Genomic DNA, 17470 nt, shown 5'->3' with positions numbered 1-17470 from the left:
ACATAGGGAAAATATATATACATCACTGAAAGCATCCAACCCCAGTAAGGTGAAAATCCAAAAATCCTAATGCGTATTATGGTTTCTGTTAAGACCCCTCACTTTTATGCCCAAATTTCATAATCTGGTACATGACCTAACTAACTCATAACATGTATCATGGTTCACAAATACAGCTAGTGTGAGAAGAAACTTACCAGCAAGGCCATAGCTTTCTCATAGTCTGGAGAAAGATAATAACCACAGCAACTGTGCTCCAAGGCCAAGTCCAGAGACTATGAGACAAGGCTAAGCTGCAAGGGACAAGATACACGCCTACAAGACTTCTCCCTAGTTCACTAACCCAGGGCCCCAGATACAGGAACAATGTGTTACAAAGAAGTGATGGTTGTTATGTACTCTCATTGTTTTATTTTAACTCCTTCAGATATGAACCTGTGGCTCATACCCAATCGAATAATGGAATCATTATTCCAGTGGATACATAAATGGGATTAGAATCAATGTATATGTTGCTTAAACAGATGACTAAAGAAAAACCACCTGTGTATTGTGTAAAATATTGCATGTAAATTACGGGCAGAGAAACTGTGTAACCTTTTAGATTATTGGCTTATTGTGCTCATCATGTCTTGCTGCCAGCACCTATCTGGGACTTAGGACCTCTCATCCAGTTGACTCTCACTGCCCATTGATATCCTATATAATCACTTGTAACCTAGTGCTTGACAGTGCTTCACTGAGCATAGCCTGACAGGTAAGGGGCAGTCTGCCAGCACTATGCGTAATAAACCCTCTTGCTGGACTCTAGAGGGTGTCCAGACATTGTTCCTACAGATACATAGTATTTTTGCTACTGGGGAGGCAGCTTGCTTGGACAGGGTGTTGGGTAAAGGGGAGAATGTTGTGCATACTGTGGTTGTGTCCAGGAATTAAGCCGCTTGGGGGAGAACTTGCAAGAGAGTTTCATTTATGACAAAATGCCAGTATTGCAAATCCAGTGACTCACTCACTTAATGCATAGGGTGATCATATCTCCCTATCCCAAATACGGGACAGGGAGATGGGGGGGAGGGGTGGCTCCTCCAAGCCCCGGGGAGGCAGGAGGGAGGCAGTAGCTGCCAGACCTCCCCTGGAGCCACTGGAAAGCCATAGCTGCCAGCGATCCCCAGAGCACCAGGGAAGAAGCAGCCCCCGGCAATCCCTGGGAGCCTGGGGAAGTGGCAGCCTCCAGCGATCCCCCGGAGCCCTGGGGAAGCGGCAGCTGCCAGCCTCCCTGGGAGCCCCTGTGAAGTGGCAGCCCCCGGCACTCCCTGAGCCCTGGGAAAGTGGAAGCTGCCCAAGCTCCCCTTGCTTCCCAGAGGCGCAGCTGCTGGCGGAAAAATTGTGAGGCGGGGGGGTGGCCCAAATATGGGACAATGAGTCCCTTTTAAAAAATAAGTTGGCACACCTTTTTGGCGTCCCAAATATGGGACTGTCCTACCCAATATGGGACAGATGGTCACCCTGTTAATGCACCAGTGAAGGACTTGCCTTTAAAACAGAATTACAAGTTTTTTTAAATTATTATTATTAGCAGCTAGACTGTTTTGCACATTATTGGAAAAATGTGACTCTTCCTCCTATGGAATTGTGGTATAGTAAAATATGGCCTGTCTTAATGGAGGAGCTTTCACACACAAGGGAAGTGCCATAATGTGGATAGGTGCTTAGGAATTTGGTCATCCTTTCCTGTGTATTCAGAGGAGGAGGAGGGCTCCCACCCAACCAGCACACCAGAATCTTTAGCCAAGTTCTTTATCTAGGATCAGGTTAATATTTAATGTAGTTAGTTAGCTGTAACTGTGTTAATAAAAAGTTTCAAACAAATAAATTCTCATTAAAAATCTCACCAGCCGGGGTAGAGAAAGAGTCAGAGAGATCTAGAAAAACTACAGCATTTCCACAATGCTGGATTATACTTGCCTAAAGCAAGTAGCAAGACTTCCAGCAGGCAATACTCGAGACAACAAATGGATCACAGTTACTGAACAAAGAATGGCAGCAGTCCTGGGCTCCACTCTAAACTGAATTATGAGTCTCACCACAGTGAAAGGCTTAGAGCAGCTTGTTAAGATTCCAGCAATCCTGCAATGTTAGCACTGTGCTTTGCGGAGAGTGGTGAATTAGTAAGAAAACAGAGCCAAACTTGGAATTTGCATATACTTTGAGAAGCAATTTCGCCCTTAGCAAAGTGATACGATAGTCAGACAGGTGATAAGGACAATTGTGTCCACATGCTGCCATTCAGAAACCTAACAAAGAGTAAGACAAAAGAGTGCAGAGGTTTCCAGCTGGGTAATACAATAAAACACCAATGCACGACAGAATGCTGGATAAAGCTAGTAGTCTCAAAGATAGCACCCCCTTTTCCTTGCTCCTTTAATAACGTCATACAGAGTGAATTAAAAAAATCAGTTTCTGTTTCTCCAAAAATCCAAATTGCTTATGTAAAAACTCTGGGGATTCTATTCTTAAATCAAAGGCTAAAGCACAATACAAAAGTGTGTGATAGAAGCAAGGTACTTTACACACAATTAGAAGTCAGGAGAAAGAGAGGCTTGCCAAGGCAGTGGACTGGACTAAGATGAAGGCCAGATGTGGGAACAGCTAACACCTCTTTAGGTAAAGGTAATAAAGGTTACACTTTTTGTAGGTTTTTGGCAGCAGATCAGACATACTCCCACATGCCCGTCACATCTACAAGCTGAGAGGCAAAAGCCAGCCCAATGGAGCCAGACACTGGCCGCGTCTACACGTGCACGCTACTTTGAAGTAGCGGCGCCAACTTCGAAATAGCGCCCGTCACGGCTACACGTGTTGGGCGCTATTTCGAAGTTGAAATCGACATTAGGCGGTGACATGTCGAAGTTACTAACCCCATGAGGGGATGGGAATAGCGCCCTACTTCGAAGTTGAACGTCGAAGTAGGGCACGTGTAGCCGATCCGCGTCCCGCAACATCGAAATAGCAGGGTCCTCCATGGCGGCCATCAGCTGAGGGGTTGAGAGACGCTCTCTCTCCAGCCCCTGTGGGGCTCGATGGTCACCGTGTGTAGCAGCCCCTAGCCCAGGGCTTCTGGTTGCTGCTGCGGCAGCTAGGGATCCATGCTGCATGCACAGGGTCTGCAACCAGTTGTCAGCTCTGTGGATCTTGTGTTGTTTAGTGCAACTGTGTCTGGGAGGGGCCCTTTAAGGGAGCGGCTTGCTGTTGAGTCCGCCCAGTGACCCTGTCTGCAGCTGTTCCTGGCACCCTTATTTCGATGTGTGCTACTTTGGCATGTAGACGTTCCCTCGCAGTGCCTATTTCGATGTGGTGCTGCCCAACGTCGATGTTGAACGTCGACGTTGCCAGCCCTGGAGGACGTGTAGCCGTTATTCATCGAAATAGCTTATTTTGATGTCGCTACATCGAAATAAGCTATTTCGATGTAGCGTGCACGTGTAGACGTAGCCACTATGTATAAACACAGCATTCTGTATGCACTTCACTGTACTGGTCATTTTCCATTCTATATATAGATGAAAAACAGCATCCCCACATCTGGATTATACATTTATTAGTCACTTAATTATTCAGTGCCGTGAACAGGTTTAGCCACATGATTCTTGTTGTTAAAAGCAATGAGAACTACATGGCTAACCTCTCACCTAATACCTGATTTCTCATGAATTAGTAAAACCTAATGCCATTGCAATGGAAAATCATGATATCCTGTACAAAACTTACCTAAACCTCGTGATTCCTCTCCCCAGTATGATATTGTTTTGGGACTAGTCATGCAAAGTTACCAAGTACCCTGAACTACCAAGATGAAATCCTGATCCTGAGGAAGCCAATGGCAAAATTTGCATTGACCTAAATAGGTCCAGGATTTCATTCCCATTGCCTTGTGAATTAGGAGCACATAGCTGTTCAGTATGGTTAGTTCTACACTCACTCCTTGTGCTGGCAGCTTGATGCAAATTAGCAGTCTTGAAAATAAAAAATGACTGCTCATTTGCATATCCAAACAGCTCATTTGAATATTCACAGCAGAATACACGCAGTGAAAACATGGTTCCGCGGGCAAAAAACCCCTCTGTCGCCAGGCCCTTATGCCTGGAAAAAATCAGGGTAAGAAGCTGCCGACAAAGGGGGTTTTTGCTTGCAGAACCACCTCTTCACTGCTTGTTTTCTGCAGTGAATAGGCAAATGAGACACTCAGATATGCAAATGAGCACCCATTTTGCATTTTTGAGACTGCTCATTTGCATCAAGCTGCAGGCATTATGGGTGAGCACAGCGTTAGTCCCAGTGTTTCTACTATGTCTATACATGAATATTATATCTGAATTAGTGCTTCCCTCTCAGATAACCACGTCTTGCTTTCCACAGGATTGTCCCAGTTTTGAGCAAGCTACGTTTTCAATATACGTGCGTTTTTACTTTACACTTTGTCCTTTGGGGCAGATTATATTGCAACATCTTCAAACTCATAAAACTGTCAACCCAAAGTGGAATTCAGTATGCTTTGCTACAAGTTCTCGCAGTATACGTGTACGTTCTCACACACTCTCTCTTTTGGCATGTCAGAGTCATGCTCTTAAACCAAACAATGTACGAAATCTGTCCAAAATTACATTTTCTTTGATTGATCCTAAGTAAATCAGTTCGATGTGATCCAAATTTCTGACCCACTAGCTGTCATGCAAGTCACCCCCAGATTTACCTGATGAAAAGATACATCAAATAGTGGTGGCAAAGCAGTGATAAAGTTTAACTCTGCAATCTTAGCACTCTTAGACATTGACTACATTTGTTTCATTTGCAGCGTTAGAGGTGTAGTTAGTGTGTAGTGTTCACTGAATTTGACGACTGTTCTCCCCAGCCATATGCCTTTGCACCAGCATTAAGAAATTAATAGATGATGGGCCAAATTCAACCTTGAAATAGTTTTGTCCTTATTGAGTTTGCTCATGTTGGGTCTGAATTAAGCCTAATACATTAGTATTGATGCGAAAATGATTTCTGCATAATTTGTCGCTATGTACAGCGTCTAGAACATGCTAAATCAAGATGTGCTTTTTAAGGTATTATTACAAGGTTTGTGATACTATGGTCACGGAATCAGGACCTGGTTAGAATGTATCATACCAGAACATTTTGGGGGTGCTAGCATAAGATAGAATTAGATAGAATCAGAAATATAGGGCTAGAAGGGACTTTCAGAGGTCCAGCCAAAGGAAGTCCACATCCAACTACCTAAAGTTTAAAAGGATTAATGGAGTAGGACCATGGAAAGGGCTACAGTGACATGCAAAGTAGGTAAGAGCTTATCAAAATATTTTGATAACATTCTTCCTATGATGAATGAAAACATTTTCATAGCTCCTTCAGAAAGATTTATTTAAGTTTTAGGAAGAACCTTCCCCAGAAAATAAGAAGGTACACTTAAATAGACTGCTCCAATCGTTATGGTTATTTTTTCCTTGTTTGGAGGGTCATTTTCATTTAGGAGCGGGCATTTGCATCTCTGTGGACAGAGCACACATAAGGCAAGACTACAGATTTAGCACAAAAAGCAAGACCTCTTACCTCCCCTCAACCCACCCCTACACAAACACCTATTTTATCTGGAGCTGGTTTCCAACTCTTTGGTCACAGTTACACTGAACCGAACTGCCAGGAGTAGTAGGCAAATGGGTGATCTCAAAAATGCAAACTGCTGCTCATTTGCATATTCACTTGGCAGCAGAGGTTGCTGCTGACAGAAGAAAACAGCGTAAACTTGGTTCTGCCAGCGAACACCCCACCCCTTTGTCGGCAGCCTCTTATGCCTATAAAAAATCAGGCATTAGAGGCTGCCAACAAAGGGGGGGTGTCACCACCAGAACCATGTTTACACTGCTTTTCTTCTGTCAGCAGCAGCCTCTGCTGCCAAGCAAATATGCAAATGGATATACATTTACATTTTTAAGACCACCTATTTGCATACTGCTGCCAGCAGTTTGGGTCAGTGTAACTGTAGCCTTCTAGAAAGGGCTGAGCCTTTGAGAAAAAAGGCCAAACATTTGAGGAAGAAAATGCAGCAGATTTCTTTACAGAGAGAAGACCATATTCTACTCACCATTACACCTATGAGATACCACCAGTTTAACAGAACATAATTTGGCCAGAAGAATACTTTGATATGCAATAAGAGACCATTCTTGTAATAGGACTTTGACTTCAGTGTGAGTTTTGTCTGCCTAAGGAATGCAGGACTGGCTTCTAATAATCATTCCTTAGTTACCCTGAGAAGAGTAAAAACAATGCAGCTCCAGGGTTCAACAGTCACTTACCAGAACATTCAAATCCACTACCTCTATAGCCCTGTTTACACTTGCACTTGAAGGACCCCTGAGTATTGAGGCACTCTGCGTGGATGTTACACTGGTGTGTACTTGCAGCACATTCATTTATATCTAGAAAAAGGGACACTTCAGTGAACATTTCATTCAAATCATTGTTTCACAATAATCTGCCTGTGGCAGTCATCTGTTTTCAGAAAATTTAAGCACCAGTGTCAGAACAAGAATGTCTGAGACCACCAGTAACAGAAGATTATGGACACTGTGTTTCTCAAGACCACAACTTTTGGCATGCGTGCCTGTGCATGATTTGTATTACAGTAAAGTTTAGGGTCTACTCCTGCTCCCAGTGAACTCAATGGAACTTTTTCTTCTGACAACAGGGAGCAGGATTGGGCTCTGATACTGTGAATGTTACTCTGCTAACAAAATACAAAAGGCCCATGAGAAGAGGCATGACTGTGATGAAATGCAGTCATGTCCAGCCTAATTCTGCTCCCCCCACCCCTTTCCCATGGAATAGCACCTCCTCCCAAGAACAATCCATTGCAAGTAAGGGTGGCAGAACTGTGCCTGTAGACTAAGATCTACGGGCAGGGAGATTTCTTGGAGAAGTGACAGGCACACCCATGATTCTGTTGGAAATATAATTTATGTACTAAAGCATTATGTTAAACTGAAATCAGAATATTTTAAACAGTGGCAGTAATTGATTTTATTTTTTGTTCTATTTGATTTAGCTACTGTAAGGCACAAGATACTTTCCAGTTTCTCCCACATGAGGGAGCTAAGTTCTTACAAGATTAGTCCTTAGTACCCATTCATGTATTACCCAGCCATGTTTTGCACCCAGCAGATTAAAGAAACAGACACAAAGAATGTATGAACACATGCAACAGAAGAGAATTTTGCATCAAAAGGATGATGTGTTAGTCAACAAGTTTCAGCCCTGCAGGCTATAAGCTAGGTCTCTCCATTTTGTCAATGCACATAGATTTGCAGGAGGGGAGGAAAAGCTATCATTTTTAGTTTTAAGGCTCCTGGGATTATGAGTACAACAGGAAAACACTCTCCTAAATCTGCCTTTAAATAAAGACAGAAACATTTGTTCTCATTTGTATGTATTTAGTGGAATCCCAATTCTCCTAGGCCCTCACATACTGTATCAGAGCAACATTTTACAATGCCTGTGACATCAACTACAAATTGGCTCTTCTTACACTATATGTGAGGCCTCTAGCTAATGGACTGCAACAGGAGACTAGGAATGTTTAACATACACAGATGCAAAAAACAAATGTCAAGATGACTTGAGTGTTTTCGCCTGTATTTGTCTCTGCATCTAAACATCAAAATGCAACCAAGTAATTAAAACCTACTTTTTCCAGATTTGTTTATTTTTCTTATCTAAGCTGTACAAGCCATCTCTTTCCATTGTGTTGACACAATGAAAGCGTAGGAAGCTGCACCTTACTTTGCTGATCATAGCCAAAAATATATTACTCCCCCCCCCAGTTTCAGATTGAAAAATATGCCTTCAGTTAGCATCCTTAAATCAAACTGAACACTCCCTCATGATCCATTGTTCCCTTGTTGCAGACTTCATTGCAAAAGTTTACTTATCTTTTGTAAAATTTCCTACAGTGGTCTTGGCAAGGCAATATATAAGTTGCAGTTGCCATTGTACATTTTCATTGATATCCTTTTATCTAGTTATTCAGTCATCAGGCAGCTAAGATTTTAGATCTCATTCTGAGCTGCAATCTCAGAGGCCAATATTCAAGTTTAAAGCAAAATCCACTGATGAGTGTGCAATAACATGAAAGATGTACATTGGAGGAAAGGGAAGAGACAAACCAACTGATTGCCTAAATCTTACCTACACAGTCATAATGGCCATTGACATACTGCAGTTCATAGCCCATCTGACACTTGCAATAGTAGCTTCCAAATGTGTTGACACATCTGCGGTTATAAGAGCAAATAGGTCTGCCCGTGGAGCACTCATCAATATCTAGGGCAATGAAAATAGAAATTGGTAAGATAAAGCAGGAGTCCAAAGGTGGAAGCAAATGCCAGCTGTCACTTGCACTGTGCCCATTAGTCATGGCTGTCACTGGAACCACAAATTTCAAAATGTTCATGTTACAAATCATATCCTGTGGCTTTTATATTTGTGGACTGATTTACTTGGGGTTAGCTGGCTAGGATGGCCACTGTTCAATCAAGTTCATGGACAACTTTGACAGCTGCCAAGTTAATTATTAGGGTGGGAGACAGCAGGAACCATTAAAGGTAATGGATTGTCAGATGGTCATGGAAAGTACGTAGACGTTTGTGCGGGTGCATCACAGATGGCTATTTCGCTTTTGAAGAGCACTCTTGCAATGCCAGGGTGGGAATGCGCTAGTGGAAAAAAAGCAGCAGATTTCTTTCCTGATTTCCTGTGCTGCTGCTCACAGGGGAAAATCCTTTGACACTAGCAGGAAAGTATGCAATTAGGAGTAGAACTCCGGCTGGAAGTCATGACACCCAGGGGTTGGCAGACAGCTGTCCTAGGCAGGTGATCACCCTGCCCTTACTGATACATGGAAAAGGGGTCCCAGTACGGAAAATGCCTGAGAACCACTCTTTGAAAGGTCAGAGGTGATCGGTGTGGGGAAAGGGGGAGCACCAGCTATGTGCCCTGCCCAACTTCCTCCCACGCCCATGCCCATACCTCTACTCACCCATCTGGTGCTCTGCTCCCACCCACCATGCATGCCAGGTAGTCTCCCCCATCCCCTGGAACAACACAGCCTAAGAGTAGCACAAGCTAGGAAGCCCACACTGCTCTGAGGCTATGCCACTTGGGGGGTGGGAGGGGCACCACACTTACTGGAAGTGGCACGAAGCTGATGGTAAGTGCAAGGGGGAACCAACAATGGGGGTAATGTGTGGGCCCTTGTGTGCCCCCCCCAGCCATTTGTTGCTTATGTGAAAGGATCTTCAATGTACTGGAGTAGTTACATATTAAATTTATTTTATTTTCTTCCTGCAAAATGATGTAAGATTTTCCTTTAAATTGGTGCTATATAGCATTTTAAAATAGATGGTATTTGCCTTCCCTCTCCCTCCTGCAAGCCTACATGATCAAAATGTGACTTTACAATAGAATTTGCCTTGACAAATCACTATCCTTAAGTATTATTTCTACTTACGTAGTAGTGTGAAGTAGCATATTAAATATCTGTTGACACCACAATTAAATAACCCAACTTGACGGTGTAGGCACTTGCTTGCATGTGAAGAAAAATCAGAACAGGAGAGTCTGAGCAAGCTTCCTCGTATAACAAGGTTAACGCAGTCCCCTTAAAGCTATGTCTACACTTGAGTGATCTGTCAACAGAAGTTACTCTCGGAAGAGATCTGACAAAATTTCTGTTAACAGAGTGCGACCACACACAAAAGCCGATTGAAAAAGCGATCCACTCTGTCGACAGAAAGCGGCCACACCGCCTGGCCACTCTCTCGACAGAATGGACCCCAGAACCTTGTCAGACAGGGTTACATGGCTGGCAATCCTTTCCAGGAGCCCTGGACAGGCACTCCCTTAAAGGGACTCCTTCCAGCCACATTTCCTGCTCATGCTGAGACGTGCCTACCTCATTTGAGGCCAGCAAAGCTACTGCAGGGTTCACATGCTTTCTGTGACAGAGTTTGTGCCATCCAGTTAGTCACTGTGCCAGAGCAGGGCCTGGGCCTGCACTGGACCCACTCACAGCTGCTGTGCTACTACCATGCTTCCCCCTTCCTGCCACTGGGTTTCCCTGCAGCTTTAAGAATGGCCAGAGGCAGAGAGCATAGAGCTGTGATTGTGGTGGACAGGGCGCCCCCCCCATGGCCAGGTGGCCGGCACCATGGAGGACTGTTCTGTTGACAAAAGGCCCCCCCGGAGCACCCACACTAGTTTTCTGTCAACAGATTCTGTCACCAGAAGCATTCTGCCTCATGGGGGAGAAGCAAAAAGAAGGCTGTTGACAAAAGTGCCAAGTTCTGTTGACAGTAAGTCAGCAGAATGCATTTGTAGTGTGGATGCTCCATGAGTTTTGTCGACCTAGCCAAAGTGTTTTGGTGTGTGGCTGAGAGTTTTAGCAACAGAAGTTGCACTACAGTCAATACAACAGTTAGCAACTTTAAAGTGAGTTTGAACTTTTAGTAAGTAGACCTACAATGTAGATATTTACAGTAAAAATCTTCCCCTCAGCCTCATTATGAATTCCTTGGTTCTTGATCTTTATTGCCTTTATCTTTATTCAGGGGAGGGATAGCTCAGTGTCTTGGGCCTTGACCTGCTACACCCAAGGTTGTGAGTTTAACATTTGAGGGGGCCATCTAGGGCAAGTAGATTAAAGAAGAAAAATCTGCTAGGGATGGTGATAGTCCCTGATGTGAGGGCAGGGGGCTGGATGCAATGACCTCTCAATGTCCCTCCTGGCTCTATGAGCTATGTATATCTCCAAATATTTATAATCCACATTCATTCCAGGTGCAGAAAACCCACTTAATAATACAGGGAGTACTGAACACAGAATAGCCACAGTGCAGGTCAGGGAGGATTCTCACCTTAATGAACTATGTAATAATTATTCCTTATCTCCAGATCAGTCCCAGCCTTTATTCCTTTGGATTCTTGGGTAGGTGTTGCCAGACAATTTTCAGATTATAGCCCAGATTTCCTAAATGTGGCCTATAGGACTCAGGATTGTGTACACAATTAATTGTGAATTCAAGTATTAGCAAACAGATGGCCAGCTGCCTGCAATGTGCACGCACCTTTGAGGGGGTTAGATGGGTAACTGTTAATACTGTGTCTGGGATGAATGCTGAATGACAAAATAAAAAGCAGGTGCACTTTAAGGGGATGCAGGCTGTGCACAAAGAAAGCTGGGTCGAGGCCTAGGTGCAAATCTAGCCATGTAGTTGCTAGCTGTTTTTAAAATTGTGACTAGCTAGAATGCATGAAATGTGCTACTCATCAGGTCCTAACATTGTGCAGCATTTTTAACCCATTTTACTTATATTAAACACTTCCTGTTGGGCTGCTTGTCTATTGTAAGCACTTCCATGATCCTTTCTGCTTCAGTATCTAGCAAATATTTGATGCATTTATCCTCACAATATTCCTGTGAGGTTGAAATTACTACAGGTTGAACCTCTCTAATCCAGAACTCTCTGACCTGACAACATCCATAGTTTGGCACTATTTTAGTTAGCCAGGCGACCACTTACCGTGGGCGGAGCCAAGTTTCCCATAAAGTTTGTTTCCAGCCACCAATTCTGGCTCTCAGTGTTCTATGCTGTTATTTAGCTGTAATTGACCCCTAAATTGCTTCTAAGAGCCCAGTGAGCAGTGGAAGTGTTGGCAATGTGCTAGACAATAATGACCTCCTGTCGTGCAGCAGTTCTCTCATCCAGCACCAGTCAGGTCCTGCGGGTGCCAGAAGAGAGAGGTTCAACCTATATTATCCCCAATTCACGGATAGGAAATGGAATCACAGAGCAGCCAAACAATCTGCCCAAGGCCATACAGGAGGCTTGTGACAGAGAAGGGAGTTGCATACAGATCTCTCAAATCTCAGGTTAATACCCTCATCACTGGACTGTTCTTCCTTTTGTTCATGATTATAACATTTCTATTGCAGTGTTAGCATTTACCTAAACTCCTTTTTAGTTTAAGTTTTATGCTGAATGTACCGAGGTGCTTCATGAGCTGAACAAAAAGCAACCAAAATGTCTGCCTGAATAGCTAAAAGAAAATTTTAATAGACACTAGATTTGTCTGTTGTATTTAAACATATGCTTCCTGTCAACCTTCCAATAGCTCTTCAATAATTCAAACACATGCTAATAATAAAACTACAATGGGGCAGGGCTGGTTAGGGAATCCTGCTTATACACCCCAAAACAGGGCATTTCCAATCCCATTCCTTTCATTTTTCAAGGAGAGAAACACTGTTCCCACCGTGGAACGTTTATGATTTGAAAGCTGAGCCAAGTCTCCATCTGGGGTCACTCTGTAGCTCATAGAGCAATACATCACTCTGGTCATATGGGCTGCGTCTACACGTGCACGCTACTTCGAAGTAGCGGCAGTAACTTCGAAATAGCGCCCGTCACGTCTACACGTGTTGGGCGCTATTTCGAAGTTGAAATCGACGTTAGGCGGCGAGACGTCGAAGTCGCTAACCCCATGAGCGGATGGGAATAGCGCCCTACTTCGATGTTCAACATCGAAGTAGGGACGTGTAGACGATCCGCGTCCCGCAACATCGAAATAGCGGGGTCCTCCATGGCGGCCATCAGCTGGGGGGTTGAGAGATACTCTCTCTCCAGCCCTTGCGGGGTTCTGTGGTCACCGTGGGCAGCAGCCCTTAGCCCAGGGCTTCTGGCTGCTGCTGCTGCAGCTGGGGGTCCGTGCTGCATATACAGGGTCTGCAACTAGTTGTTGGCTCTGTGTATCTTTCACTGTTTAATGAAAGTGTGTCTGGGAGGGGCCCTTTAAGGGAGCGGCTTGCTGTTGAGTCCGCCCCGTGACCCTGTCTGCAGCTGTGCCTGGCTCCCTTATTTCGATGTGTGCTACTTTGCCGTGTAGACGTTCCCTCGTTGTGCCTATTTCGATGTTGGGCTGAGCAACGTCGAAGTTGAACATCGACGTTGCCAGCCCTGGAGGACGTGTAGACGTTATTCATCGAAATAGCCTATTTCGATATCGCAACATCGAAATAAGCTATTTCGAAGTTGGGTGCACGTGTAGACGTAGCCATGAAGTTTGTGGAAGGTGTGCAGTGGCATTTGTGTCAAAAGGATAACGCCTATAGCAACTGTCTCTCATTAGAGAAGTGTCTCTATGTTGACACATTTAATTGATCCGTTGCTTGAAGAGGTCATGCATAATGTTATCTGCCAATATAGTTAATATTCATTTCCTGTGCAACTGACACATGAAACCTCTCTGAGATAAAAACAAGAACTAGGGGACACCAAATGAAATTGATGGGTAGTAGGTTCAAAACTAATAAAAGGAAATTTTTCTTCACACAGCGCACAGTCAACCTGTGGAACTCCTTGCCCGAGGAGGCTGTGAAGGCCAGGACTCTATTAGGGTTTAAAAAAGAGCTTGATAAATTTTTGCAGGTTAGGTCCATAAATGGCTATTAGCCAGGGATAAAGTATGGTGCCCTAGCCTTCAGAACAAGGGCAGGAGATGGATGGCAGGAGATAAATCACTTGATCATTGTCTTCTGTTCTCCTTCTCTGGGGCACCTGGCATTGGCCACCGTCGGCAGATGGGATGCTGGGCTGGATGGACCTTTGGTCTGACCCAGTATGGCCATTCTTATGAGATCCAAAATGTGCTTTGGGCTGTCAAGTGAATTCCTATAAAAGGTGTTCCTCAGCAACATCTGAAATCGAATAGCTACTGTATCCCTCTGCTCTTATCGCATATTGCCTCCACAGATGTTCCTTGTAACCTAGATTCCAAGCCAAATTGTTTGAAGTTTAATCAAATACCATTGTGATAGGCACTGTGTAAATGCCTGAAATCATCATCCTCTCCTCTGCATTAAAGGCATTTTCATAGGTAACACTGTCAGGGCCAGTTTAAATCTTCTGGGGTCCCAGGGCACTTAGAGCTCGCGGGCGGGGAGGGGGGCAGAAATGAAGGGTTTGGAGTGGAGGAAGGGGGCTGCAGGTTGAGGCAGGAGAGCGGGTATGGGAAGAAGTGTAGGCTCTGGGATAGGGCTGGGGGTGACTCATGTGGGGTAAAGGAAGGGGCTCAATACAGGGGGTGAGGGACAGGGTCTGGAGGGGAGTTAGGGTGCTGCAGTGGGCTGAGGCCTGGGGTGTGCGGTCTAGGAGGGAGTTGGGAACTTTGAGTTCAGGAGGAGTCTCAGGATCAGGTAGGGGTTTGGGCATGTGGTGCTTACCTAAAGCAGCTCCCTCGCCTGCTGGCACCATGCCCATCCTCCCACCAACTACCATTGGCTGGGATTCCTGGCTAATGGGAGCTGTGGGGCAGAGCACGACATATCTTTCCCTGGTGCTTTCAGTGACCTGTGTCCAGCCCAGTAGCGGGATAGTAGCATACACAGCCGCATCCTCTCACTCCCCCGCCAGTCAGGGCCAGATAACAGGCAGGGACTTTAGTGGCTACAGTTCAGAGCCCAGCAAGAAGATCTGCACTTCTGGCAGCCCAGAGATCTTTTTGCAGGATCTCCTTAGCCTGGGTCGGCTGCCCCTTTCTTAATGTGGCTCTGAATAAGTGCACTGTACGTTTGGATCCACCACAGAACAGTTTTCTAAGTTATGAGTAGAATTAGGTCAAGTTTTTTTTTTAAATAGTTTATTTGACAAAATGTGCAGTTATGGTCAACTGGCAGCTACATGTTAAATATCACACAGTTTCAGCCATTCAGAAAAGTGCCACAGAAGAAAGAGAAAGTGGTGCTGTTGCTCATGTGTCTTTCCCACCCCTCAGTCCTTAGCTCAGTGGTTCCACCTTACATCGGGGATGTTGGAGCCCTACATTTGAACTGTGCTATACAACCAAACCAAGATGGACTTTTTTAATACACCACAAATGCAAAACAATTTCAGATTCTGTCCAACCTGAATTTAATTAGATTGTCAGTGTTTTGGAACTACCACCAAACTTGAGGGAGCGGGAGAGAAGCTATTATTGCAGAGCTATAGTTATGAGTTTCAATCTTCTAAGTTGCCTGACTGGACTGGAAGTTCCCAAAATGCACAGAGGTTGTGAGAGACACAAACTGTCGTGGAATGCTGAGTGTGAAAATTGCAAAGTTTGCATATGCCTGGTGCACCTTTATCTTTTGGGCAAATGAGCTCATGTGCCTAATGATCTTTGTCACTGCATGAAGTGAGTAGTACTCTGAAAATAAGCTTCATTGGCACTGGCATCGGCACAGCCAAACTTGAAATAGTTCTTCTGGCAACCCTTTGAAACAATGTAAGCATGAAGTTTAAGATTTCTGCTGTGCATCTATCTAACACTTACTGTTGACTTGGGTCCCCCAAATGCAAACAAACCTCCTTAGAGTTACCTTAAGTGCAATAAAGAGACCTTTGGACACACAGATAGGCACTAATCCCATGGGTGCTCTTAGATTGGAGCAGTCACAGAAGAAAAAATGGTGGATGCTTAGCACTCACTACTGGCCCCACTATCAGCTCCTCCCCTTTTCCTCAGTGCCTCCTGCCCACATCAGGCCCTGCTGATCAGCACCCCCCACACCTTGTGCCTCCCACCTGCGTTAGCAGCTGGCAGGAGGCATTTGGGGGAGTGAGGAGTGAGGGTGGGGCATGCTTGGGGGGGGGGGGTGGAATGGGGCAGGAAGAGATGGGGTTAGGGTTTGGAGCAAAGCAGGGGCTGAGCACCCCGCAGGAAAAAGCATTCAGTGCTTGTGAATGTATTGATAACTTAACAGAAACAAGCGGCCATCTTTCCCAGACAGAAAAAGGGTGGAAGCTTTGCAAGCAGCTCTAAATATCCTATGTAACTAGCAGTGAGCTCACTTCTGGCTTTGCCATGAGCAGGGGTCAGCAATCTGCAGCTCTGGGGCTGCATGCGGCTCTAAGGAGTCATTTCCAGCTCTTGCCACTGCCACTGCTGACTCCTCTGCAGCTTCCTGCCCTTCTGCCGCTGAAACAGTAGAACAAAATTTAGTTGGCTTAACGGCTGACAGGGTACATGTGGCTGCCCAGCATAGAGTTCCCCGCCAGTGGCATGGATTGGTTAGTCCCAGGAGCCAGTTTGGGGCTGAGAGGGGTTACGCCTGGGGATGGGGGGGCAGTTTTGGGAGGTGGGGAGGTAAAGCTTGGGGATCTGGGGGGGGATCTGGGAGCTGAGGGCTGAGGCAGGTAAAGCCTGGAGAGAGGGGTAGATTTGGTGGCCAAGGGGGTGGGGTAAAGCCTGGGGGTGGAGATGCGGAGGGTTGATACAAACATTGCTCCTTCCTGTTTAAGAGCCTATCCCCAGGTGCAGCATTTTCCTTGTCCTCATTTGCTCTTCAGTCCAGGGGTGAAAGTAAGTTAAATTTTCTAATTGGTACAAATCATTGTGTGTGTGCTGTTCTTAAAATAGGGGTCACAAAAAGTACAGTTTGATGTTATTTATTAAATATTGCCTCCTCTTGACAAGCACTGCAACTCCTGAAGTATTGATTTTGTCACTGAATTTGAAAAAATGGCTCTTCTCACTATTTCGGTTGCAGACCCCTGGCCATGAGCCTTGAGTAAGAGGCTGTGCATTGTTGAGAAGCTACCTCCTTCTTACCTCCTGCACATGGTCATTTGTCAGTGGTGAAACTGACCTTTGGCTCTCAAGCACTCTTGTTTGCTAGGTTCTGAAAATAGTAGGGATAATTTCTTTGTCACACACTGAAAACAAGAGTCCATAACAATGACTCTGGCAGGAGGGTCAATTGTCCAACACCAGCCTCAGTATGAAGATTTATTTTTTGCAGGGCGTGAGGGGGTTAAGAATCAGGAGTTCATTCTGAACTGATATTGCAGAAAAAGGTTGAAAAAGCCACACTACACGTACCTATACACGTCCTTCCATTTGGTCCCAATTGAAGTCCAGTTGATGGACACAAACACCGCACCTCCTCCTTGACTTCTTCGCATCCATACTGACAGTTCACCATAGCACATGTCCTGGAGTCTGAAGAAAACAAACAAAACCACCCTTGCTGGCATCTAGACTGGAACTATTACTAAGCTAGCTCTGCATAAATGTCATATGTTCAGCTGCCAAAATAATGGAAGAATCTCATTTTTAGCAGTCACTACTACAGGTTGAACCACTCTAGTCTGGCACTCTCTCGTCTGGCAACATCTGTCATTGAGCATGATTTTAGTTAGTGGGACAAACACTTACCATGGGTATGGCCAAGTTTCCTGTGGTCCCAGAAAGTTTGTTGCCAGCCACCAGTCCTGTCTCGCAGTGTTCTGTGCTGTTACTTAGCTGTAATTTACCCCTAAATGTCTTCTAAGAGCCCAGGAAGCAGCGGAAGTGTTGGTAATGTTGCTAG

At 45.0% G+C, this 17470-nt stretch overlaps 1 protein-coding gene across 1 annotated transcript in view; it reads right to left on the bottom strand.

Annotated features, from left to right (window-relative positions):
* Positions 1–17470, bottom strand: part of EGFL6 (EGF like domain multiple 6) — a 75362-nt gene that overhangs the window by 35433 nt on the left and 22459 nt on the right. Inside the window, 3 exon segments of the mRNA XM_074992880.1 lie at positions 6363–6485; positions 8251–8385; positions 16981–17100. Coding sequence (XP_074848981.1) covers positions 6363–6485; positions 8251–8385; positions 16981–17100 — 378 coding nt within the window.

Source organism: Carettochelys insculpta, chromosome 1 (genome assembly GCF_033958435.1).
Source record: "Carettochelys insculpta isolate YL-2023 chromosome 1, ASM3395843v1, whole genome shotgun sequence".
NCBI classification, from domain to species: domain Eukaryota; kingdom Metazoa; phylum Chordata; order Testudines; family Carettochelyidae; genus Carettochelys; species Carettochelys insculpta.
The sequence above is the reverse complement of the archived record's forward strand: the minus strand, read 5'-3'. Positions and strand labels throughout refer to the sequence as shown.